Source organism: Gobio gobio, assembly GCF_949357685.1.
Source record: "Gobio gobio genome assembly, chromosome: 8".
In the NCBI taxonomy this organism is placed as follows: Eukaryota; Metazoa; Chordata; class Actinopteri; order Cypriniformes; family Gobionidae; genus Gobio; species Gobio gobio.
Window position 1 is genome coordinate 31331576 of NC_137114.1, and position 27826 is coordinate 31359401.

The 27826-nt window shown below is 39.2% G+C and overlaps 1 protein-coding gene across 1 annotated transcript; it reads right to left on the reverse strand.

Annotated features, from left to right (window-relative positions):
* On the reverse strand, window positions 1-27302 carry pak4 (p21 protein (Cdc42/Rac)-activated kinase 4). Its single transcript, XM_079824251.1, has 10 exons — window positions 27123-27302; window positions 12050-12271; window positions 10446-10660; window positions 9909-10335; window positions 5522-5977; window positions 5161-5294; window positions 3171-3297; window positions 1033-1158; window positions 814-948; window positions 1-691 (listed from the first exon to the last, which is right to left on the reverse strand). The coding sequence occupies exons 2-10, from the start codon at window positions 12248-12250 to the stop codon at window positions 536-538; spliced, it is 1977 nt and encodes a 658-aa protein (XP_079680377.1). The 5' UTR covers window positions 12251-12271; window positions 27123-27302; the 3' UTR covers window positions 1-535.
* Window positions 27303-27826: the final 524 nt, after the last annotated feature.

Sequence of the window (27826 nt, forward strand, 5' to 3'; positions counted from 1 at the left end):
ATAAAGTTAAAGGTTTTCTTCAGTAGTTGTTTTCTTGTTTAAATGGATTAATGAGTAGTGTGGTCCTGGTGCAAAAGATGAAGTGCAGGAAAAATGCTTGAGGTTTGGAACAAATCCATCAAATTGTTGCTTTATATTGAGGGCAGATTAGAATCTCCAAGTGGTTTGTTTTCATAATGTCTAAACCTCCTTAACTCGGTTCACCCAAAAGCAGTCCTAAAGGTCAAGCATAAAACCACTGAGAACACGTTCTGGTGTTTCTGAATTAGCCAGAGAGGAAAACCTCTTCGAGCAGAACACTGCCAAGGATCTAATCGTGTCTATTCCATGTCACCAAATGTGGTGTATTCTATAGTGTGATAAAAACAGTGGTAAAAATGTTTGTTTCAAAAAGGTTTGTAGCATCAATTGTCTTTTCTGCTAAAATTCTTGACCTGTACAATCATTTCAGATGTTTAAAGTGTGCATCCTTGCGTCTGGGTCTTTGCTTTGAGCTCAGTAGAGGGCCTGACAAATCCCGCCCTGATTTCTCTTCTCATCTCATGCGGTTTTGTCTCATGAGGGGAACAATGCAAGAGGGAGGGCCTGCTTTACTCAGGAAGGGATGCTTTAGCAGCTCTTGAGCTGTGGCCCTCTGGGCAGGATCTCGGATGAGCATCCTCTCCAAGAATCCTCTGAGAAGTGGCGAGACCTATGGATACAGAACAACATCGTAAGCGGAAGTGCTGAACATGCTTAAACTGGTCGGTTCGCTCTGGTTTAAACATTAATGTGTAATTGCCTTCATGGTGAAGCAAGAGGTTACAGGTCTACCTTGTGGCCGTTTTTGAGCTTGGGTGGCAAATTGTCTCGGATCATTTTCATAGCCTTGAGAGGAGGCTCATTGAAGTACGGCGGCTCTCCATCGACCATTTCAATCACCATAATGCCAAGTGACCAAATATCCACCTGTAGAAACAGTTTTGTTTGTATAAGCTGCAGTAATGCCAGCAGTAATGCAACACAATATGAAAACAGGGGGATGGGACTTGCCTCTGGTCCATATGGGAGCCTCGAGATGAGCTCAGGGGCCATCCAATAGGGCGTTCCTACAAGAGACTTCCTGCGCTGCACCTCTTTAGAGACCTGGGCACAAAAGCCAAAGTCTGACAGCTTCACCTGCAAAAAGGAGAACAGGGATAAAACCAAAAAAAAAAGAGGAAGTTATATTACTTGAATTATTATTATTATGCATCTACAGGTGATTATGCACTCTTTTTAAAGTGTCTGAGCAAATAATGTTGGTGTCATGACAACAGTAATCCACACATGTCAGTCGTCACAAAATAACATCAATACAAATTTATTCACCATGTCAATTTTGATACTACAACAAAACCTACACAATTTACTTACAGCACTCTTCTCAGATCACATGTGAGAGCTTATCAGTCTGATCACTATCGAATTGACTGGTGGCTCAATTATTTTTAATGAACATCGTGTGCTTAAAAATATTCACTGGTACATAAAATTACACATCAAAAAGCATTTGAAAGTGAAAAAGCCCTGTTTGCATCACAAACAATTGCTTAATGTCTCTTCAAAAAAGCTTTTCAAATGTTCTGTGAAAGCTACTGCAATGCTTGCTTGACTAACTACACGAGAAATGATGTTCTCTGGTATATTGCATGAGAAGCAGCGTCAAACGCATGAAAGAGGAAATGAAACATGTAAGGTCAAACACACATACACAGACTATCAGCCACTGCCGAGAAACTGCTGAGGGAGGCTTAAAGAACTTCCGACCTATTTCAACCACAGACACAATGAAACAGACCCTGTTGAACAAACCACTAGCTATTTCAGAACCATTAAAAATAATATATGGGTTTGGTGTCAAAACATTCACAGAAATAGAATTCTGCAATTTCCAGCCATGATAAGCATGTAGCTAAAAAAAAAAAAAAAAAAGAACATGCATCTCAAGTGACAGTTTCTCTTTTAAAACCAGGGGCTGTTTGAGGTCTCTTAAATAAATAAATGATGGTAATGTTCTTCAGGATCTGGCACTTGGTCAACAATTTAAAGGGGTACTTCAGCGCTGGGAAGATGAATGTGTATTTAAACTGGGTCATTTATGTAGTAGAAATGTGAAATTATTTTAGAATTTGGTGCCTTCTAGACTGAGAAAAGACAGAAAATATATTTTTGTCCCATGTGGCTGAAAGACAACAACTCCCAGAATGCACTTGCCCTACGAGGCCACTCCCAAAGCCACGGCTACTGGTTATCACTTGCCCACCGTGGCACCGCTAATACATCATCATTTCGTTCAGTTAGAGAACAGACACTACAATTAAAAACTGAACGTGTCTTTTCAATAAAGTGTGAGTGAGCCGAACGAACGGCATGATGCAAACGCAGCAGGAGTCAGATTTCATTCATCACGAGAGCAAAGAGCGGAGCAGAGCTGAGGTAAGCGCAGCAGTCATTCTCAGTGCGTGTCCAGTCTGGCGCGTTTTCAGATCATGCCTATGGAAGCTAAACTTTCATAGGAATTCGTTGAAACACTCACTTTGCTCCACACCGCACCGTTATCAATGCCCGAGCTGAGCGGCGTGCGCATTTACATTCTGTGAGTGAGATCCCTCCCCTGTGGGCGGGTTGAAAACATGCAGAACTAGCTCCTGTAGTCTCTAGCCAAAAGATCCTATGATGACACAAAATGACGATATTTGCATCATCGGGGGACTCTTCCCAGAAATAAAATGCACAATTCTCTCGTCTCAGGGGGATATGAGGGGGAAAAGTACCATCATTTGAATATACTACTGAGTTTCTACTGATACAAAGCTTAATGCTAAATCACTGAAGTAACCCTTTAATTCTGATTTAGTTCACTGCTGACTTAATGGCACATTTAGATCATCTGTTCATCACAAGAGAAGACATGCTGGTCTTAGAACACAAAAGAACAGGTCTGTCAAAACCTGTTTAAAGATCAACAAAGAGGTTCTCAGAAAACTCTACAATGACAGCGAGCATGCCAGTTTTCTGAGCTCATAACGCAAGTCAAAACATGTCATGTAAGGCTTCAGCTCATCTACCCAACTGCAAACAGTAGGGCCAAAGAACTGGTTATCATCTGATGTAATTGAATTGTCAATGAAGAGCAGGGAGGGACTTACTCTGCCATCATGGGTGAGAAGAATAGAATCACTCTTAATGTCTCTGTGAATGACTCCCTGGGAGTGAAGGACCGAGAGCGCTTTGAGAACAGACAGACACACAGTGGCAATCTGCTCTTCATTCATCCTGAAAACAGTCAAACAACAAAACTGAAATGTTAAACAATGAATGAAATCTTTAAAGCTGATAAAGTGATCATGAAGGCTGAATGGCATGCCACACTGGACTACTGTGATAGCCTGCCACCTAGTGGTAGAGCACCATTACTCAGTTACAGGAAAACAGCTATAAATGTGCATATAATGTATTTTACATAGGGACGGGCAAGAGTACTCGTACGTGACATCCAGGGTTGCCAACTTTTAAGATCAGGTTGGAGTGAGATTTTCTGACGGTATACAACGGTATATTGATTTCGATTTCAGTATCAATTCATAGCTTATACTGTACATATAAGGAAATAAGCATATGTATGTTATTAACATTTTAAAATTTCACATTTAAAGAAATCTAGTGTTTGATCATATCTAAATATTTATTAAAATGCAAAACTGCAATACTTTGAGCAACTAGATTAAATACATGTATATTGATTAAAAAGCCATAAAGGCACCTATAAGTGGGTAATTAGTGAAGTGAAGTGACGTGTGGCCAAGTATGGTGACCCATACTTGGAATTTGTGCTCTGCATTTAACCCATCCATGTGCACACACACAGTAGTGAACCCACACACAGTAGTGAACCCACACACACAGTAGTGAACCCACACACACAGTAGTGAACCCACACACACAGTAGTGAACCCACACACACAGTAGTGAACCCACACACAGTAGAATAGAACTCACACACAGTAGTGAGCACACACACAGTAGTGAACCCACACACAGTAGTGAACCCACACACAGTAGTGAACCCACACACACAGTAGTGAACCCACACACACAGTAGTGAACCCACACACAGTAGTGAACCCACACACAGTAGTGAACCCACACACACAGTAGTGAACCCACCCACACACACAGTAGTGAACCCACACACACAGTAGTGAACCCACACACAGTAGTGAACCCACACACACAGTAGTGAACCCACACACACAGTAGTGAACCCACACACACAGTAGTGAACCCACACACACAGTAGTGAACCCACACACACAGTAGTGAACCCACACACACAGTAGTGAACCCACACACACAGTAGTGAACACACACACACAGTAGTGAACACACACACACACACACACACACACACACACACACAGTAGTGAACAAACACAGTAGTGAACACACACACACACCGTGAACACACACACACACACACCGTGAACACACACACACACACCGTGAACACACACACACACACCGTGAACACACACACACCGTGAACACACACACACCGTGAACACACACACACCGTGAACACACACACACAGTAGTGAACACACACACACACAGTAGTGAACACACACACACACACAGTAGTGAACACACACACACACTGTGAACACACACACACACACTGTGAACACACACACACACACTGTGAACACACACCCGGAGCAGTGGGCAGCCATATTGCTGCGGCGCCCGGGGAGCTATTGGGGGTTTGGTGCCTTGCTCAAGGATCACCTCAGTCGTGGTATTGAGGGTGGAGGAGAGCGCTGGTTATTCACTCCCCCCACCGACAATTCCTGCCGGACCTGAGACTCGAACCGGCAACCTTTGGGTTGCAAGTCCGACTCTCTAACCATTAGGCTGCCCCAATGGCATTACAAATGGAAATTATTATTTTCGAGCCACAAAATGACTCTAATTTTCATACTTAATTGATCATATTTTCATTTTGGTGGCTTTATAGGCATGCTACAATAAAATAAATAAATAAAATAATAGGTAATTAAAAAAAAATAAAAAAATCATTATTTTAACAGAATCTGAAAGAACATGGGATTAAGAGCATAAGTGAAAAGAAATGCTTGCCTGGTATGTGTGACTATGTCAGTCAAAGCTCCACCTTCAAGGAACTCCATGACAACCCAGAGTTCATCGCCCACTAAGTAACTGTTGTACATCTCCACCACGTTCTCATGGTGATAGTCCCGCATGATCACCACCTTAGAAACAAAGCAAGCAGACAGTTTCTATTTTAAAATCTAAGTGGCTAAGGAAAGAAACGTTGGAGGAAAATCAACCAGCAATCATTTTCACAATATCTTCATGTACAATCTACAAACAGTTTTTACTGAAGGAGGATGTTCAGCTCCCACGTGCTGCATATCACACAAAAACATCTTTCTGAACAACCAATTATAACACTGTATCTCATGTGGATTGCACCCACCTCGTTAAAGAGCAATTCTCGTCGCTGCTGTTTTCGCAGATCCATCTTCTTCACAGCCACCAGCTTGCCTGTGGTCTTCACTGTAGCAATACAAACAATACCAGTGGAACCTTCCCCAATCTTGATATAGTGGTCCAGATAAGTGCGTGGGTCCCCAGGGTCAACGACCATCTGTAGGGCAGCACGGAACTGCTCGTGGGAGACCCGCTGTGGCTCCCTCTGAGGCGAGCGCGTCTGCTGGGGTGGTGCAGCCGGGGCTGATGGTTTTGGTGGCGGGGGTATCTGCTGGCTGTGAGGAGGCTCAGGGCCTAAGGCTGGGTGCGAGGCATGATGCTGGGGATCCACTCTGTGCTGCCCCTGTGAAGTAGTTTTACCGCCGCTGATGCCACCCCGGACTGCCCCAGTAGAGGGGCCGTTGTGGTGAGAAGGCTCATGAGATTTGGCTGGTTTTAAATCCTGCATAACATGGAAAACGAGAATTTATATATTCATTTATATTAATACACACACACACACACACACACACACACACACACACACACACACACACACACACACACACACACACACACACACACACACACACACACACACACACACACACACACACACACACACACACACACACACACACACACACACACACACACACACACACACACACACACACACACACACACACACACACACACACACACACACACACACACACACACACACACACACACACACACACACACACACACACACACACACACACACACACACACACACACACACACACAGTTGTCAAAAATATTGATATTTCAAAATGTATCGATACTGAAATATCTGAAATAACCTTTTCTGCAGTATCAGTACACCGATACCAGCTGAACATTCTTATTCTCTCTGGCCGCGAATTGACAATTTGACACACACCTACCTCCTCACCACTGATCTATATAAGCCACCTCTCAAACAGTACCAAATTTAGTTATTTTTTGTGGTTTATTGTGCTTAAATGGGCAGATACATACAAAAAAAGGCCCGTCTTGGTAAATATTAGGTAAACGCAGTTAACACGTAAATATAGGGCTGTAACGATTTGACCAAAAATAAAAACCTCGATTAATTGAACATTTTACCTCGATTACAATTAATGAACGATTATTTTGCTTCTTTTTTTTGGCCCTCGTAAGGTTTTTGATTAAGTTCCTGATAAGGTTTGTACTGTAAATATTTTCTAATATTAAAAGGTGGAATTTTTTTTTTCTAATGAAAAAGTGCATTTCTTTGTGATTTTAAAACACTTGAAGGAAACGGTTCACTTTCAGCAGTTATTGTCTATGGGGCAGATTTCTGTTTGTTGTACATCAGATACAGATAAATTGACACAGTAGGCCTACATTACATTTATTTGAATGCATTAATGAGAGAGTGATTGTGTGTGAATTACTCCGTCTCTATTCATTATGAAGCTGTGGTTTGTACTTCAAAAGGTATTAAAATATATGCTATAACGGTTGAGTTTCTAAGCTACTTTAGTTACTTTACTTCAGTGACAGGACAGCATTGACACTGTTTCTGCGCTGCTCTTTGCGCTCGATCTTCACGTGATGTGCGAGCTTCTGTCTGAGTGTTCGTTTGTCACAATATATCAGGCATTAGTTCAACATAATACACATCTGATGGTCTAAACTTGCTTTAATGTTCAAACTGGCAGGGCTTAAAACACATACAAATGACAAGCTTTGTGAGGACGCAGGTGAAAGAGGTCTGCCTTCAGGGCGCGCGGGTGTTGTCAGAGACGCGACACGGCTCGGCTCTCTGTGTCACAGAAATAAGCTGAGCACTGAACGGATACGTATTGTTATTTTTGAATAGTGCACAATCGCTTTAAATGTTGAAACTGGCAAGCCTTTAAACGCATTTACTTGACAAACTTTATGAGCACGAAAGTGAAAGCGATCTGGCTTCGGGGCTTGTGCGCGCCGTCTGTGTGTGTGTGTGTGTGTGTGTGTGTGTGTGTGTGTGTGTGTGTGTGTGTGTGTGTGTGTGTGTGTGTGTGTGTGTGTGTGTGTGTGTGTGTGTGTGTGTGTGTGTGTGTGTGTGTGTGTGACGGTGGCAGTGCGTATAGGCTATAAGAACAGTGATTAACTGACCTGTATATAAACTATGTAAAACATGCAGTTACTATAGTGATTCTGGGCATCTATAAACACAGATAACTGCTCTTGCATCTCTCGGTGTGCCTGCAAACTGCACTTCATGTGACTGACGGGGCGGAGTCACGTGAAAACCGAAATAACCGACATGGGAAAAATACATCGGTTAGAGGTTCTGAATGTCGGTTTCGGTTATTTTTCGATTAATCGTACAGCCCTACGTAAATAGTTGCGAAAGAAAACGCATGTTGTGTAACAGTATATTGGATCTGTGCATAAGCTCTTAAAGTGACAGCAGCCTCATAATCCTGTTGCTGTGTCAGAGAACAAAAGAAGTCACTCCTTGCTCTTGACTGAACAACTTTTGTAATTTGAATTTGTAAGGTATTATCTAGATTTCCTTTTTCAATGAAGACAGTGTTATGTTACAATTGATTAATTTATTTCTGTAGGATTTCTTATCCGAATACTACTTTTAGACCCACCTGAAAAACTTAAAATAAAAGCCATGTTTTATTTGTCTTTTTATTCTATTTATTTGTGCTATCGTTTGCGATTTACTTATTTGTTCTTATTTTATTACTTTTTTTTTGTAAATTCAAAGTTTCAAATAAAGCCTCCCTATGTGAAAGCCATTGTAAATAAATTACCCAAATTATCCAAAACAAAACAAGATAATAAATATCTATAAGGCAGTTTTCCCTATGGTATCGAAAATGGGGTAGCATTAGGGTTGGGCATCGAGAACCGGTTCCAACTTGGAACCGTTTAAAAAATAACGATGCCATTGGAATCGTTTAGAAAATTTGTTTTCGATTCCGATCATCGGCTCCAAACGCGCAAGTTTTGGTTTCCATAGTGGCCACCGGATTTCCAGAAGTGCTTGCCGCGCCCGTTTGTTCTGTCGCAGCCATGAAGCATGGTAAGCGGCGCTCAAATTGCTTTATTTCACTTTTTAAAAAGTCTGGGTCGGCACAGTGCAACACATGTGACAAACTTATTTCTTGCACGGGAGGATGCACTACAAATATGTGGTGTAACGAATTAACGAGTGTAGCGTGTTTGACATGCTGCGCAGGTCCACTGTCTCGCCCTCCTCGGGCAAACCCTGCGCTAACCAACGTTATTAAGGGATAGTTCAACCTGAAATGAAAATAAAGCCATCTTTTACTCAACATGCTGATCTTTTTCAGACCTCAAAAGCAGAAATTTTTAAAATAGTCCTGCATGCGCTCCTTCCTATTATGGCAGCGAATAGCGACCAGGCTAAAACATTACAAAAATATACAAATGTATCACGCAATGATACAGGGAGACGGGCGCCATATATGGAAAGTGTTCAAAGGCATACTATAAGGTTTTGCGAGAAAGAAACCGCATTATTCAGTCAAAACACTGAGCTCGGCCGTTACTATGCGCGCACTCAGAACAGTCAGCAGTCGCCGGCGCTCATGCCTACTATAACTCGCACTGTTGTCATGGCACCCAGGATAAGCACACACACGCACCATTTTGAGAAATCAGGCTCAATAGAAACAAACACAACTCTCGTCTTTTCTAGCCCACGCTAGTAGCAGTCCTAATATGACTGCTGCTAATGCTTTTGCTAAACCGGTGGAGACTCGGTGTGAAACTCCATTCACCTTTGCAAGCAAAGCAGGGGAAAATGCCAGCGGAGAAAGTCCCAAAACTAAAACTCATTATTGAATCAAAATAAAAATGTCCTCTGTGAAATGAGCCTGTGACATGTTTTGACTCCACCCCTCAAAGAATCGGAATCGGGAATCGAAAAGAACCGAAATCAAAAGTAAGAATCGGAATCAGAATCGTTCAAATCAAAACGATGCCCAACCCTAGGTAGCATTTTATTTTAAAGTCCTGTTCCTCATATACATGCCATGTACTTACACTAATTTACAGTAATTGGGTAATAACCGGGTAATAACCCCGAACCTACCCCTAAACATAACTTTAACCCATGTAGTTACGTTATATTACTCAGTACTTTCTTAGATAAGTACATAAGTGCACATATTGTAAAGTGCAAGTGAAAATGGTATTGAATATCGATATTTTTCAAGGTATCTTATCGAAGTTAGAAATTCCAGTATCATGACAACCCTATTATATATAATATAGATACATTTAATGAAAAATACAAGCAGCCCAGCTCTACAAAACACAACTATAATTGTTCATGTTCGAGAAACAGTAGTATATTTAGTTTGATTTCTGTGTACCTGGCTGCTGGGGCTTCTTCCAGAGTCACTTTCGGCACGTGGGTATGTGTTGAAAGGTCGGCCAGTCTGCTGTGCAGCCTTTATTACACCCTCTGTAACAGGTAGGTTAGGGGTGCGGATATTTGGCCCAGATAGTGGTCTCTTCTCACGGGGTGACTGTGGACTGCTGTCCCTTCCAGTGTAGCTGGATTTGGGCCTCTTATCATTAGCCCCCTCTCGCCTTACTACCTGATCATGATAATCACGTGGCTCTCTGTCTCTGTGCTGGGGCGGTACAGCAGGCCCTCCTGACCAGTCTGGCTCTTTGTGTCTGCTGGGCTCCTGACCACGAGGCTGCTGGTGAGGTCGGCTGTCCTCTCTGGATGAACGGGCTGGCCGCTGAGACTGTCTGGGATCGGCACTTGGGTGCTCCTGACGCGCTCTCTCCCTATATGGACAAAACAAACAGCCTCACTGTCAATATTGCCATGGTAGTCACTGGAAACTGAAAATTTATTTTGGAGTAAGAGATTAGCAATTTAGTAAGAGATTTTGCACCTCTCTTTGCTGTCTCCATAGCGATCAGGAGGTCTGTATTGGGGGTATTCTCCGTTCTCGTGCCCCCCTCCTGATGATCCAGAGTCTCTGCGTGGCTGTGGTGGTGGGCTACCTCTCCGCAGGGAGTTTGAGCGGATCACCGACATGGTCTCAAACTCATCCAGGAGCCACGTGAGAGAGCCATCGTCACCGATCTTACGACCCCGCACGATTGCCTGTGCAATACAAACAGGTCATGAGGCATTTATGGTGAATAGATAAGAGGGAAAAGGCAAAAGACGACAAAACAATGGTAACTGATCAATGTTTATATGTGAATAAAAGCTTAAATTTAGGGGGGGGGGGGGGGGGGGTGAAATGCTGTTTCATGCATACTGAGCTTTTTACACTGTTAAAGACTTGGATTCCCATCCTAAACATGGACAAAGTTTAAAAAAAAAATTGGGCGTTTGATGGAGTATTTCTGTGCCAAAAATACTCCTTCCGGTTTCTCATAAGTTTTGGAAAGTTTTTTTTCAAGTATGGATATGTGTGACGTCAGATGGGGCGTCCTTGTACGGGCTCTTCTCCCGGAAGGGCGCACGCGCGACTAGAGCGAGAGAGCAAATGCTTTAGGGAAGCCGGCTGCGCTGCAGTCACAGGACTTCACGAAATCAACAACGTCACCAAATGTGTGTTTTTGGTTGTCATGGCAAGACAATCATGTTTTTCCGGAGCAGCAATGGAGTTGTGCAAGTGTTTGTTTGTTCCCTGAATTTCGGCGACGATGGTTTACAAACGATACAGTTAAACTCCGGATTTGTAGCTCGCCTAATGCTGAAAGATGGAGCAATCCCAACGATTAAGGTTCACGGTCGTGTGTTGGTAGCAGCCGGTGAGTAAAACTGCTTCAAATGTCTTTGTGTTGTTAGCTATAGATTTCATTGTTTTTCTATGTAAACATGCATAGCTCAGCGCAATAGCTGTGCGCGCTCGTCATTCTTTAGCTCCGCCCGAACGATACGCCCCCAGCCGCTCAGCTTTTTTCAGAAAGACTCTGTACAGCGTTTCTTTCTTTTATAAATTTAATAAAACTAAAGACATTTCGGAGATATGAAAGATGCAATACTACTCTATAGGTACTCAATATTGACATGAGATTGACTGAAAATGAGTGTTTCACCCCCCCCTTTAAACTTGTTCATCATATAAAGCGATCATGTCTCTTCAGAAAACTTGGATTAAACAGCTTGATTCATATTGATTACTGTTACAATGCATCATGTACTTTTTGAAGCTTGAAAATATTGATTACCTAGACTTTAAATGGATGGACAAAAAAATATCAGATAATATAAAAAAAATATCTATATGGCAGTTTTTCCCCATGGTATCGAAAATGGTATTGAATATTGATCTTTTTCAAGGTATCGTATCAAAATAAGAAATTCTTTTAAAAATAGAATCAGTTCTCGATTTCCAAACCTACTTGTAAACATCACCAAGAATCCTTAGCAATCATTTATCTTTAGTAAATCCAAAGCTTAGTACTTTAACTCTGCGATTGTAACAAAAACTAAAAAGCAAAAAATCAAAACCTAAACCAAGCACACAAGCTCTCTGACCTTGCGTGGCTCTACAGTAGTGATGACTGTGGCATCGATGAACGGTTTGGGCCTCTTGGCCGTGTCCTCAATGAGGCTCTGCCATTGGCGCGGAAGCCCCACAAACTTCTGCTCCTGCTCATCAAAATCAGTGTGGACACGGTGCTCAAAGTTGGAGGGTGCCGAGATCTGGACACGTTGCTTTTTCTTCTTGCTGAACATGGCTGCAGTAGAGCATCAGACCTAGAAGCAGGGAAAGACAAAAATAATTATCAGCCAAATCATTTAGATTGAGTGAAACCTCATACACAACCGTAATTAAATAAATATTTAAATAAATTAATACTTTTATTTAGCATGGATGAAACATTGTGACAGTAAACCCATTACATATCTCCATTTAAAAAAGCGGTTCATTTGAACTATTTTCAAATTGATAAGAACTTTTTTTAAGCATTAAATCAGCGTATCAGAATGATTTCTGAAGGATCACGTGACACTGAAGACTGAAAATTCAGCTTTGCGACACAGGAATAAACTATATTTAAAAATATATTCAAAAAAGTTATTTTAAATTGTACAAATATTTCACAATATTACTGTTTGTATTTTACTGTTTATTTGCTCAAATAAATGCAGTCTTATGCAGTGAGCATAAGAGACTTCCTATAAAAACAAAAAGGAAAAAACTCCAAACTTTTCAGCAGTGTGTGCTGTACATTGGAAGAAATGTGCAATAAATCAGAAATTAATCCAAGATTAATTATAAGTAAATAATGACATATTAAGTGATAAAGCCATAAGCCCAGACAAAAATAATTATCAAATTTAACAATCAAGCCTTATTATTGACAAAACTTGATAGCAATTAACACTTCACCCTGTTCATTCACAAAACAGGGGAGAGACACAGTCAGCTGTTCAATTTAAATGTCAGCTCTCTCACTTCACCTTTCTGAGCATTTCAACAACAGGCTCTTTATGCAGTACAAAACAAAGCGGTCCAGCTTTCCATGCTTTCCCACTTTTGCCCTGCCCATTCTCTCCATGGGTATCAGGGACACTCCCATAATCCAAATACTGGACTCTGATATGATTGGGCCGAAACCCCCTCCCACACCTGACAGGCTGAGCCTGGGAAAACTCAGCTGCTTCCTGCGACGATGCAGCAGCAAGAGGCATTTTTCAAAAGAGTGAAGCATTTGAAGTGTAACCTGATCTTTTGAGACAATGTCAGCTGGGGCATGAGGTCACAGCTTCAGGAGTCTTGGAATCCGTGAACGTTTTATGAAGTGCTGGTTTCCAACATTGAGGGTAACGAAAACATTCAGAGCGAGTGAAGTACTCAAAAGTTGCAGAACTGGAAAATATTCAAACTAGTTTCAGATATCAGATATACATTTCACTAGGGGAAGAAAGACTGCACAAGCATTGCAGAGGAAACATCCTTTTACAACATGCTGATGAGCAGTCAGAACTCATTTCACATTTTGATGAGCAACTACTTCCACTAAGGACGGTGCTAAAAGGAGCTATGTGTTATTCCTGCTATAGGAACTCATTATTTATCTCATGCTTATAGGAACTTAAATGTACCCTGGAGCAAGCTGGCGCTGAAGTGCCTTTCAAAGCCTTGATAATAGGTGCATTTACATGGAGCATTGTATTCTGAGGAGTGGGATAAACCTTTTTAAATCTGTTCGACTGGACATGTGCGATGACGTATGATGCACGGAACGAGCTGATGTTGTTTGACTATAATAAATGACTATTGTGGCATTCTAAAATTCTCTTTCCATACATCGTTTCTGTGAGGTGGTGAAAAGATTAAAGGGGATGTCTAATGCCGTTTCATGCATTCTGGCTTATTTACACTGTTAAAGATTTGGATTCTCATGCTAAACATGGTTAAAGTTTAAAAACACGAGTTGGACATATTTCTGTGCCAAATACACTCCTTCATATAAATCTCGGAAAGTTTTTCGAATATGGCCCTGTATGACATCATAAAGGGTGGAATTCCTTGTATGGGCACTTTTCCCGAAAGAGCGCACGTATACAATCGAGTGACCACACCAATCAACAAGCTTCGTTCAGGTTATGCCACGGGTCACATCACGCCTCCAGGAGCTCGACTGTTTTTTCAGAAAGCAGCGGTACAGCGTTTCTGTCTTTTATAAATCTGATAATAAAACTAAAGACTCTTCTGAGATATGAAGGATGCAATACTACTCTAGGTACTCAGGCATTCATGTAAACACAGATCAATCAGAATGATTGCCACCAATAGTCTCTGTTCGGAATCCTCAATCAGAATTATTATAGTTGATTAATAAAAACTGCATTTATTTGAAATATAAATCTTTTGTATTATGAATGTCTTTAGTGTCACTGCTGATCCATTTAATGCATCTTTGTTAAAAGGGTTAAATATCTTACCGACCCCAAACTTTTGAACAGTAGTACGGTATATGAACAAGCAGTAGTTGTTGTTGTTTTTTTTATCTTGAAACTCTCCCATTCAAAAACTTGCAGCATTTCTGTACTTAATGCTGTATATTAGGGATGCTCTGATCGATCAGCCGATAATCATATTTTATGACTCGATCGGTACTCACTAAACTTCCGATCTCACGAACCGATCGCAATTTGATGACATCAGCGAGTGAGGACATACATGACGCGTGGGGTAGTAGCAAATATTCAAACGAGAGCTTTGAAGGCCAAAGTATCGATATACAGTAGATTGATACGAACGCATCTGAAAAATAGCGGACTCCGCAGAATGAGCTGATGTAGGGAAAGTGCATGATACAATTTGTCCTAAACATGACATGCTTTATATTAAGGGCTTTTTAAAGTAACTGGTAAGATATAGTTAACACGTATTGTTTAAAGCAGCTCGCCCTGTCAGATGCTCTGAGAGATACTTGTGCTGACAGACTGTTTAATGCATTTGAGATGTGGTGCTTTCCTCGGTGCATAACTTACATTTCACAGGTATATTCTCCATCTGTAAATGTTAGAAGTCATACAAACATGTTCATTTTGCTGTCAGAGAGGACAAGCCTTCTGCATGTGAATCCCTGCTAAAACTCAGACTTCCGTGAATGACCGCCGCCGCATGCACACGCGCGGCAAACAGACGGAGACTAAAATATACATATTTCTAAAACTTTTGTTGTTGGACAATAAATGTGCCATATGTGGAATTTTAAACCTACAAGTAAGTATATTTTTTATGAAAGTGACCATTATAATTGGGTAATCAAATATAGGCTAATATGCTTTTGTTTTTATTTTAATTTTTAGTTCAGTGAATTAAAAAACAATATTATTAATGCATGCCTACATTACATTCACTGTACTTGTTTATAGCCTTCAATAATCAACATTGTTTTAAGGACATCATTGGGCAGGATGGGAAATAAAATTATTATTAAAATACAGATTTTTTTTTTTTTTTATCCAAATAGAAAAATGTAGAAAATACCGGGATATATACCAATGTATCGCCGTTCAACCAAAAAAAATACAGAGATATTACTTTTTGGCCATATCGCCCCAGCCCTATTAAGTGTCCTGATATGCATAGTGTTATGCAGAAACCCCATTTTAAAGGCATATTAAAATGTTCACTGTATAATGAATGATTTTTTGTGATTTATTTAGTACCCTGTTAAAACAATAGTTACATTACATTACCATACACATTTTTAAAAAATATAATAAAGGCAACATCTATAGTATTTTATTTTATTTTTTTCTGAAAAAAGGTTAACAGTGATCAGAGAGCTTACAAATCAGTGAAGCATTGGAATCGGTATCGGCCGATCACCATGACAAGAAATCGGTACTCGGTATCGGCTGCAAAAATCCTAATCGGAGCATCCCTACTGTGTATATTATTAATAATATGACTTAACAGAGTATGTTAACTACATATAATATACAATATACAAATCATGAAGGAAAATGAGTTAACAAAAACGTTACATAAGTAAATGAGTCAAGAAATAAAAATAAAAAAACATTTGCATTAAGCTGACCAGGCAAAAGTGCAACACTCAATATAGTGTCATAAGTAAAGAGGAACCAATTTCAAACCTAGCTTACCATTATAGTACACAGAAAAGCTGAGACTGTTAACTTGCACCTGTGAGATTATTTATTTGGAACAGGTGAGGTTCAAACATGAGTGACAGGAGCATGTTCTCTAGCAGAGATCTACAGCTGCTTCACACACATACATATACAAATGCAGTGTCTAGTACTAACACAGTAAGTGTAAATTATGCTAATCATTTTTCCATAAACACTTCCTGTTCCATGACCATCAGTGGCATCAGCCCACAAAAGGTTTTGAAATGTTTACAAAGGAGCACTAAAAAAACTAATCAATCAGGCTTTGTGTCTGACATTAGAACGTGTAAAGCAGTTAAACTCGAACAGTCAAACACTTCCTGGTTGAGTCTGGCATTCCAACCACATACCATTATGCACTGGTGAACAGTGAGAAAGACGTCTCTGTGGTCAACGCTGCCGAGATGGGCCCAGGCCAGGAAGACTGTCTCTGCGGATTGGCTTTTAATAAGCAGACACTGACCCCTCAAATTGGCCCAAAGAATTGGGGAAACAATTCGAGTAGATGATATTTTTGTAAAAGTTTGTACTTGTAGGATAAAGCTAGCTTATCAAAAACAGGCCTGCAGTGTTTGTTTTTACAAGCCCAGTACAGATCACTGCAAATACAGCTTGACCTTGGAACTAGTAACTCTGTCATTAGAGTTGTTCTTATCAGACCAACCCAGTGTTTACAGAACCTGCTGCTTCTGTCCACTAAAATGCTGTGATTAAAACAAAAAGAGAAATGCAATGCAGCTTATTTTAGACCAAGTTTCCCTTTTTACCCATTCAAAGTTAGCTTTTTTTTCATAACTACTGCTCTCAAAGAAGGTAACAGTTCTCACTTTAAATAAACATGGATCTTTTTGTTTCAGGCCAGAAACAGAAACAAAACACTGAGTCTCCTTTTGAATATTCCAGGTAATGCATGTATAATGCAACAAAAACAACAGCGCTTTTCTTGTTGGCCAACAACAGTTATTTGTTATTCAGTCATTGTGCAGCACTAAAAGCAGTAGCCTAACTCCAATGTGATAACGTCCCACAATGCTTTGCATGGGCTACATACACAAAGTCTTTATGTGCACTTGACTGCAGGTCAGAGCTTGATAGAGGGCTTTCTGATGGAACGGATTACACATCATCTCACCAAAGACAACAGTGTTCAGTACAGGGACTCACTAAACACACATGCAAGTTGGAAAGTGGCATCACTTTGCAGCTGATGGGTAATTAGGTAATGCACTACTGTACAACTTACACAGCAATTGATTCAACTCGGTTACAAAGTATTCTTGATCATTTTATCCATGGAATACAAACAAAAATAAATACTAAACATGTTGAAAACCTGTTGTTTTCCTATAGCGTAAAACTGAACTCTCTTATCACAATAACACACTGTTCAATAAAACAAAGCAGTTAAGCATTCTACTAGGGCGGCAACAACTAATCGATGAATTAGATAATAATCGATAATGAAAATCATTGACAACTAATGTCGTTATCGACTTCACGAGATGAGCATAAACAGAGAGAGAAATAAAGCCAAGTTTAGCGCACACCGTAATGGTTAACACGGCATGCCATGTTGATACAAATTCACGCGAGCATTTCCATTTTGCATGAAAGCTCGTCCTGGCGGTCTGCGCTAAACTTCAGACTTTACTGAATGAACACTGGTGCGCACATGCACGTCAGACAGACGGGACGCATTAGAGAGAGAGACAATTAATATTCAGCACAAAAATATAAATTTTGCTGAAATATTTGTTGTTGGACATTAAATTTAGGTTTAAAAGTCAACATGTAATTCAAGCATTTTATTAGAGGGGTAACTGTAATGGGATAATAGCGTGTAATTGTAAGACATTTCTTACTTAAAGAAATAACTTTTTGTCCGGAGTGAATGTGTGTGCTCCTGCAGAACATTCCTCTTATCTGTTAACACTTTGTTTTTAATGTAGGGATTTAAACTGTCCTGTTGCATTATAGCTCTTTTGCATATAGCATATAGATATATTCACTACATATGTTTTCATAGCATTCATTTGGCACATTTGTTTGTTTGAGCTGGATGTGGAATAGGCTGTTTTGTCAATAAAAAAGGTAAAAGAAATTTGGGCTTTTTTGATCCAATTAATTGAAAAGAAATAATCAGCCAACTAATCGATTATCAAAATAAACGTTAGTTGCAGCCCTACATTCTACATACCCAAAAAGCTCAAATAAAGTGAGATGAGCCTAAGGAACTGATGAAACTTCATTGGCTGCTACCTGATACTTTATTAAAAAAGCTTTTAGTGATAGGTTATATATATATACACATACATATATTATTCAAATGTTTGGGGTCAGTCAGATTTTTTTTTTTAGTAATTGACAATTTTATTCAGCAAGGATGAATTACATTGATCAAAAGTGACAGCAAAAGACTTTTATAATGTTATAAAAGATTATATTTCAAAGCAGCACAACTCTGTTTCCTGAGCACCAAATCAGCATAGTAGAATGATTTCTGAAGGATCATTTGACCCTGAAGACTAAAGTAATGAACATGAATAAATTACATTTTCAAATACAGTGGTGGAATATAATCCTTTTTATGATGTACCCAAAAAATTATTTGAAAACTTACTTCCAAGTCAAAACATAAAATCATCCACATAACGGCTATTGAAAAAAATCAGTACTGGTTGCAAAACGAAGATAAAAAGAAAAAGAAAAACTTCAAATCACTTGGTGTGTCAGGTAAATGTTGTCCAGACAGCTATTTTCATGGGGCAGACCTCCATATCAGAGCTCTAGACAACAGGACAAAAAAATACAGGAAACTGAAAAATTGCTTCTCAAGTCAGAAGAAGGGTCAGTCTCATGTCAGTGTCTTATCAGACTGATTTGAAATTTGAGTCAATGTCATTGAGAAGCAATACAAATCTAAACTGTACTGAATAAGCAGAATACAACATTTAACACCACTCTTTTGCTCATTCAGTTCTAAATTAAATAATAAAAGTGAAATCCTAAACACTGCATTTGAAAGAAAGTCAAACGCTGGGCTAATGTAAGCGGTAGCTCGGGAGATTGCACATTATGAGTGACCCTGTCCGGCACTGAAGTATTTAAGGAATGTTTGGAGTGCCCGGTACAGACTGCACCCCTGACTGAATCTCCCATCACACCTCCTCGAAGCAGACATATCCCGACAAACTCACAGCTGCTGGAAACAAGTATAGGAGCAAAGAAAGTGAAACTACAGCCAACAAAGAACATAGACAGCCAAGAAGATACAAGAGATACTGAATGACAACCTCATTACCTATTGAGTAACTTGTGCAAGTGTGTTATTGCTCTTTATAGTAGTTCGCCATCACAAAGATAAAGGCAGCATTCCAATTAGATTTCATGTTGCGCACATATTTTATATAAACAAAGTGACATCTGCTAGAAGTCAGGGAAGAGCACAATTTAATTTACCCTATAAAGCCAACTTTATCATACTTGATATGTGAATTTCTAAGGCCTCCAAGTTAACAAGATCAACATGTTGCTGAAAAACCTGGTGTGATTGATAGTTAATACTTTTTAGTCCTTTTAGTCTAATGGTAAAAATGTCTACCTTCAGGTTGTGGTCGATGTGTCTTTTTATTGTGAAATATTTAATTATTTTTATAAAGTAAACATAAAAATTGTTAGATATACAGTTATGCATTATATGTTCTGCCCCCCACAATCAAAATACAAAGCTTTGATCATAAAACTAAGCATTTAAATATCATCTGACATGCAGTATGATTAGGAGATATAGGGTGACAAGACAACTGTTTTTATATGCATTTTATGCAGGTAGTCTGCTGTACTGTAATAAAGATTTCATTGACTATTACGTTACTAGGCAAACTATCAGAATTTCATCTTTTTGGACATCTAAATTAGCCTGACAAGCCAGACCCACATCAAGATGTTTGGTCTGGAAACTCACCATTGACAGGGCTCAATCCGAGGGGCGGGATAAACGGTTGTCTGTCCAATTCCCTCTGCACGCAATTGGATAGCGCCACAACCAACCGAAGCGGAGCTAACGTTAGTTGATAGATTAAACTCCGAATACATCTTCCTTTCTTACAAATGACTTCAGTGCCGTTCTTTGTTCTTTCCTCAAAGAAAAGCTTAACTCCAAGTCTTCCAGAGTCATGGCCAAAACCGATTTGAAAGATGCTGATCGTCAGCTTCTTTGTTTACCTGTAGCACCAAGAACCTCCGCAACTCATTCCGTCATTATGTTAAGCCCGCCCACCGACTAGGGATGGGCAACAGTGGTCGAGTAATCGAGTACTCGAACGTGTCAGCGATCATCGATCATGAGAACGATGATCGCCCTGAAAAAAAAAAAATTATATTTGTCTCTTTTTTATTGTTTATTGCGTCGTTTTGCGCGGTACCGGAGGTCTGATTGGTTAGCGTTATACAGCACGCCTCCTCCAGACCGCGGCGAAGTAAAGTGAAACTGAGGCATGCACTGCAGTGATGTCTGGAATTACTGTGATCATGTCGAGCATGAAATATGCGTTTGAGCTGAAACTGAAGAGAATGAACAACAGCCGGTATAACGGCAGCGCTTTGGTTAGTGGTTAGTGCAAGATGTGCAGCGCCAATCTGTCATAGCCTTCATAGCATTATAATGAGAAAACGATGGAAAAAGAATGCTGTAAATGATCTGTGCTTAGTTCCCCGTGTATCAGCTGATCCACAGAGAAACTAGCGAGAACACTCAGACTAGCCTGTGAAGTTCATGTGCGCATTCGCGTCCTTTTCTGTAGATGCACGTTTTAAGATTACTTTTATGTTGTCTATCTGATTAATCTAATATAAGAAGCGTTTGGTTGAGCTTAATAAGCTAGCAAAGCGCTGCCGTTATACCGGCTGTTCATTCTCTTCAGTTTCAGCTCAAACGCATATTTCATGCTCGACATGATGGGTTAGAGACAGTCATATTCTTTTTAGATAGGCTATTTCTTTCTCAGAATCATTGATATTAGTAATTCAGCACTGCTACTGTTCTCGTATATTTTAACAGTAGACCTAGTTTATTTAAAGTTGTTTTTCGTTATGAGTTCGAACACGCGCAGTGATGTCTGTAAACGCTTCGATCATGAATAATAAAATTAAGTGCATGATGTGCAGAGTCAATCTGTCAAAGCATTATAATGAGAACACGATTTTAATAAAATGTTGTTTCTGTGTGCTTTCGTTGTCCGTGTATCAGCGTTGTTTAGGGAAGAGCGCATTCAAAATGTTCCGTTTCAAACCCTTCGCCTGTAAAATCTAGCACGCTGAAGTTCACGTGCACATTCACGTCCTTTTGTGTTGATTTATGTCGTAATAGGTTCATAATAATCTTCATATTAATATTGATATAGGGTGCGTTTGGTTGAGTTTATTAACCAGCTAGCAAGCTCTGCAGGGTGGTGTTATTTCACAGTTTCAGCTCAAAGGCAATGCTCGATATTACTGACTTGGTTATTTGAGACGGTCATTTTATAAAGATGTTTCTTTTTCAAAGACATTTATGCATCATAATCTAGCAGTTATTTTTTGTTTTATATGTTCATGTTTTCATATACCTGTTTTCATGTCATGTTTGTATTTGTCAACAACCATTTTCATAACAGTATTTTCATTATCTCAATGACGGGCATGCCCCGCCCCCTGCACATGCCATGTGGGTGCCGCTAGGGTGCGTCTAGATTTCTAGGCTACATATAAATAACACTTGTGTCAAATTGCATTTTATTTTCTCAGTTCACACCTGAAGGTGCACTGTAAACCCTAACGCTTAAAATAATTTATTTGTTTGAGTAGAGCCAACTCAAATTAAACAAATTAGTTCAAACTAGAGCTGCAACTAACGATTATTTTTTCTGTCGACTAATCTAACGATTATTTTTTTCGATTAGTCGACTAATATAACGATTATTTTTCCGGATTAATCTTATTATTCTTTTTTACTGATTATTGTATTTCAAAGAGGGTAGTGAATTTGTATATTATTTTAACATGAAATCAATGAATGATGACAATATTAATTGTATTTCAGGAAGGGTAGTGTACATAGTATGCCATTTTATAATGAAATATATGAACACAAGAAGCTTTTTAAACATAATATATAATGATACTATTCATCATAAAATGTATACAGAGAAGGCCTAATTAGGAAAAGTTGTTTACTATAGTAGTTGAGTATGATTTACTTATTGATTTGTGTCAATAGTAAACGAAAATGCACTTGTATTTATCTGCAAAAGGTTCACATACAGGAGCTTTCAGCATAGTTTTAATATAGTATAACTAGTCGTCTATTTTGAAGATACATGTGCATAAACAACGACTAAAGCTGCCAGAAGTTTTTGCCCAAACTTCAAAGACACATTTAAATGATTAAAGCTAGAGGCATGTCTTAATTTTAATGTTACTTTAATCGTGCAAACTACCTATATACAGCATGTTATTATGCATATGTGTTTGGGACAGAGGGGAACCGGGTCGCATTAACAGGAGATATATGCAGCCCATAATAAATAAAAGCACGAGACGTACTGGGGTCGGAGTGAACACCGGAAAATGTGACAGTCTGTTGCAATACACGCGCCACGGTTCAGCTGCGCGAGAGAACACTGGCAGCAGGGTTGCCAGGTTTTCACAACAAAACCCACCCATTCGTTACTCAAAACTAGCCCAAAACAAACCCAATCGCGTTTCGGGGAGGTTCTCTGGCAAACATCGCGTTCGGGGTAGGGATGCACGATATATCGGCAACATATCGTTATCGGCCGATAAATGATTATTTTTGATGTTATCGTTATCGGTCCAATAAGAAAATTTGACCGATATAGTCAAGCCGATAGATAATGTATTATTTCCTTCAGCTGAGACGGACGCGCTTTCCACCATGATGGGTTTGAATTGCTCTAAATATGTTTGGAATCACTTCGAAAAGGAAAATACAGTTATGTGCAACATGTGCAGCGCAAGTCTTCTATAATCTACATCAAATGATAGAATAGGCTGTAAAAGAGCGTTGTGTTTCAGCGCGTTTGTTGAGGGAAGAGCGCGCCCACGGAGTTACACCTTCATGACAAGCACAGTCAAGTTCGCTTGTGCATTCACAGCCTTTTGTGCCATTGTACGTTGTAATATTATATTTATTATTATTCTGTGTATGTAATATCATATAGGATGCGTTTGGTTGAGTTAATAAACGATGCAGTAAAGCACGTCATTGTACCGGTCTTTAGCTTCAGCGCGCGCCCACGGAGTTACACCTTCATGACGAGCACAGTCAAGTTTGCTTGTGCATTCACAGCCTTTTGTGCCATTGTAAGTTGTAATATTATATTTATTATTTTGTGCATATAATCCCATATAGGATGCGTTTGGTTGAGTTAATTAACGATGCAGTAAAGCACTTCATTGTACCGGCGCGCGCATTTCAAACAGAAATGCACAGCATTAATAACTACTGGGACTGTCCTATACATAACACTGCAATGAGAATATTTCTGTTATAAAACGTAGTGAATTCTCTGGGTTTAGTTGTTTTTCAGCACGCTGTTGTGGGAAGCGTCAACAACGCATTCTGACCAGCACAGTCAAGTTCGCTTGTGCATTCGCGTCATTTTAAGCATATGTAAGTCGTAATATTACTTTTTTGTAGTATAAACATCTGATTAAAGTCATATAGGATGTGTTTGGTTAAGTCAATAACCCGCAGTGCTTCACTGTACCGGTGATCATCTTCAGCTTCAGCACGCTCTCAAACAGGGGAAGAGCATCCACAGGAGTTATAACACTTCACCTATGCGTGATTTTGTGCTAATATAAGTTATAATATTATATTTATTTTGTATAAATATCTGATTGTTCTCATATATGATGCGTTTAGTTGTTAATTAAACTTCTAAGCGCTTCAGTTTATGGTTGTTCGTTCATTCTCTCCAGCTTCAGCGCGCTCTCAAACAGCAACATTATTCCTATAGACTAGACTAATATTACAGATGTTTACTATTACTGTAATATTAAACATATTTTTTTTTTCAAAAACACAGAAGCATTATCTTTTATAATTAGCACTTTTATTGTTCTCGTATCATTTCCATCAACAATATGGTTTGATTAAAACCATTTCTTTATCGTCTGTGCGGAGGTTATTTCATGCACTTGCATTCTGATTCTTTATTATGCAGCCTAAATAATGCTGTTCAATTACTTGTTTGCATCACTTAGGTATATTATTTTTATTTTTTAGACAATATAATTTTTGGTAACATTTTACAAATAAGGTCTCATTTTATTAATGCATTAACTATCATGAACAAACAGAGAGCAATAACCTTTGTTTCTTTTAGTAATAAAATGTTTGTGTTTTGTAACAGTCCATTCATAGTTCATACCTAATGTTAAAAGACACAACTTTGGGTCTGAATATGTTGAGATTAACATGAACTAAAATTAATAAATCCTGTTGAAGTATTGTTCATTCATTGTTGGTTAACTAATACTAACAAAAATTAAACCTTATTGTAAAGTGTTAAAAAAAAAATTTGGCCATAGGAGTGTAAAATTAATTTGAAAAGGTAAGGAATCTCACACTGGTTCAAATAGGCTACTGTAGTGTATAGGTTTGATTTATGTTGAAGTGTTTGGGACATGGCTTTTAATGGTGAGCCTTTTGTTTTTGTAATCAGGCTCTCAGAGTTTATTAAAATTTGTATTTAGATTTATCGGCCAATATATCGGTTATCGGCTTTCAAATATTAAGAATTATCGGTTATCGGTATCGGCCAAAATGTTCATATCGGTGCATCCCTAGTTCGGGGGGTTAAATATCTGTGTTTTTTTGCTTCAACCCGCGGACATGAGACACAGCCCGCGGCAACAGTGTAGAAGTAGCCCAATTCCACGGAAAAAACGCGGACTTGGCAACACTGATTGGCAGTGTGAAAGCTCCCGCTCTCCACGCGCACAGCTTCTGCTCTGCCACCGCGCGCAGTGTGAAACCGGCGTTACAGAGCGAACAAAGCACAGTTTTATTCGGCTTCTGTTTAAAGTACTCCCACACTTTTGAATGTCGCGGTCTGGCTTTATATGATAAATGATCATTTTCACTATGCCCGGGAGCAGAAGCCGCCATTATTCTAGATCTGCTGTTCCATTCTAGAACGTAAATAATGTGCCGCCGACGCGTCGACGCATTTCACGCACGTCGACGTATTTTCGTAGTCGACGTCATCGACGACGTCGATGCGTCGTTGCAGCCCTAGTTCAAAATACTGAACTTTTATGAGTATTAAGAACTTTCTTCTTTTTTTTGTTCTCAAAACTGGCACATTTTAAGTAATTGTTTTGAGTTTTAGGACCTTGTTTCTTTTTAGACCAACTTAAATTTAACCGAAACTGGGCTGGGGTTTCTTTTTTCCAGCATGCTAATGCACAAAATTAAATGCCCAAATTAAGTGTTGTATTTGTATTATGTGTTTGCACAAGATTAAAGTTAAGTGGGAGATTTGGTAGTGTTTAATATTTTGTTATGCTAGTTTAGAAGAGTTTCTGTTATGTTGTTGTTTTTTGCAGGATGACCATCATGGTGATGACGAGTGGAGCATGAGCTTAGTTTGAGAACAGATATATGTTAAATGTATTATATTGCTGTCCTTATTTTTTTAAACGTATGAATTAACTTACTCAAATATTTCAAGCTCAGAGCAATTAAAATGTATGACTGCAAAATAAAAATCTGCAAGTTCTGCTTGCTTAAACTTTAAACATTAAAACAAATTTGAGGCAAATGATTTTTTTAAGTTTTGCTAACTTATTCAGGTTTACAGTGTGAGAGCTCCATATCACCATTATATCATATTATATGGGCCATAAAAGCCTGATATGATACACATATGCAAAAATATCAGGTTTTATTTAGTCTAGTTTCAATAAAATGTTCCACTTAAAAGAAATGAAGGTCAAACAAGCTGATGTACTCTGAATATGTTGATGAATGACTGAGCAATTGCTTTACAACCCTTGCTCTCTTTTAAATATTGTAAACAAAGACTCTCATGATGCGATTCATACACTAAATAAACCAGAACCTCTAGTATCAACTTAGCTCACCACGATGCTTTTGAGAATCGATACTACAGCTGCAACCTTACACTGCCCACTCAAAACCATCGATACCAAACAATACATGACTAAACATTTACAACTTGCTATAATTCGCATAAGGAAGAAACATTGTCTGTTAATGGTACAGTGAACTCTGACAGTAATTATATGACATTTTATGTCAAATAGCTTAGTTACTATATGGACAGTGTCAGCATCACAGCTTCTCATCAGACACGTAAAAATCGCTCCCACATTTAGTGAATAACCAGCAGAACAGCAAGTCTAATTCATTTGAATCATTTGTGTTATTTATTTACTGTCTTATATCACTAAGTTAGTTGTTCTCCTAACTGCACCAGTAACGCGTAAACACTTTAGTCAAACTTTCAAGTAGTTTCATGCGCCTTCTGACACCAATATAACGAAGAATGTATTCCTTTCCAGATAGCAATTCATGAGCAGCTCACAAATCTCTCTTGATCCGAGTCTAGAGTAAAAACAATGGTTGGAATGATGGCAATATTTGCAAACTACTGTAAATAATTCACAATCTAAAACTGATAACACAGAAACACACTTCAGTGGCGCTATAAACAGAGTAACCGTCTAGTTAATATCTTTTATCACTTAAATTAATGTTTTGACACTCGGTAGACCAAGCTACTTAGCTAGCTGTGAAGAATTAGCTAAATTAGCACGACGAACAAACTCACCGAAACTACAGGCTGACACAAAAAAACAAACTGCGATGGCACACAAACGACAGTCGTTTGTAATACAAATCGTGTTTTAAAAGTCCTACCTGTGGTGAGAAGAGTGTTCGCTGAGGAATAAACTTCATATGGTCGGTTAAGTTTCTTGAGTGTAAAGTTAGCTTAAGCGGGCTAAGTGCGCGTATCAGTCTCTCACAGAAGCCCTCACGAGCGCGCTGCTCGTGCTCTCTGCGCCATATTCACGCTGAACCTTCATCCGGGGATCTGACAACTGCGCGATGGCCCCAGCATGCAGTGTTCAGTCACAGGCTGCCTGCGAGACTGCAATCATGTCACATTAATGATTTAAAGTCAAATCAACTTTATTTATATTTAAAACAATGCAGATTGTTTCAAAGCAGCTTCACAGTGTTAAACAGTCATCAGTTCATTTCAATTATCATACAGTGACAATGTGGGCTTTAGATCAGTAACTTCGTTTTTATGGTTAATTTAGTTTAATAATTAGATTTATTTGGATATTCAGTTGAAAAATGTAGTGTCCCCAACTGAGCAAGCCAAACCAGAGGCGACAGTGGCAACGATACCAAAACCCCATCAGGTGACCTAATGTAGAAAAATAAACCTTGGGAGAAACCAGGCTCAGTCGGGGTGCCAGTTCTCCTCTGGCCAATTAACAAACAGCATATGATTATTATTCTGACAACTTTACAGGTCAGAGGTCATAATAGATCGGAATTAGTGTTAGACCGACATATTGGCCGGCCAATATATCGGCCGATATTTTATGTTT

Coding starts and splice junctions, on each gene's coding strand:
- pak4 (XM_079824251.1), bottom strand. CDS start 12,250: ATGTTCAGCAAGAAGAAAAAGCAACGTGTCCAGATCTCGGCACCCTCC. Junction 5,978..9,908: donor GAAGAAGCCCCAGCAGCCAG/GTACACAGAAAT, acceptor CATGTTATGCAG/GATTTAAAACCAGCCAAATC. Junction 3,298..5,160: donor GACATAGTCACACATACCAG/GCAAGCATTTCT, acceptor GACTGTTTTCAG/GATGAATGAAGAGCAGATTG.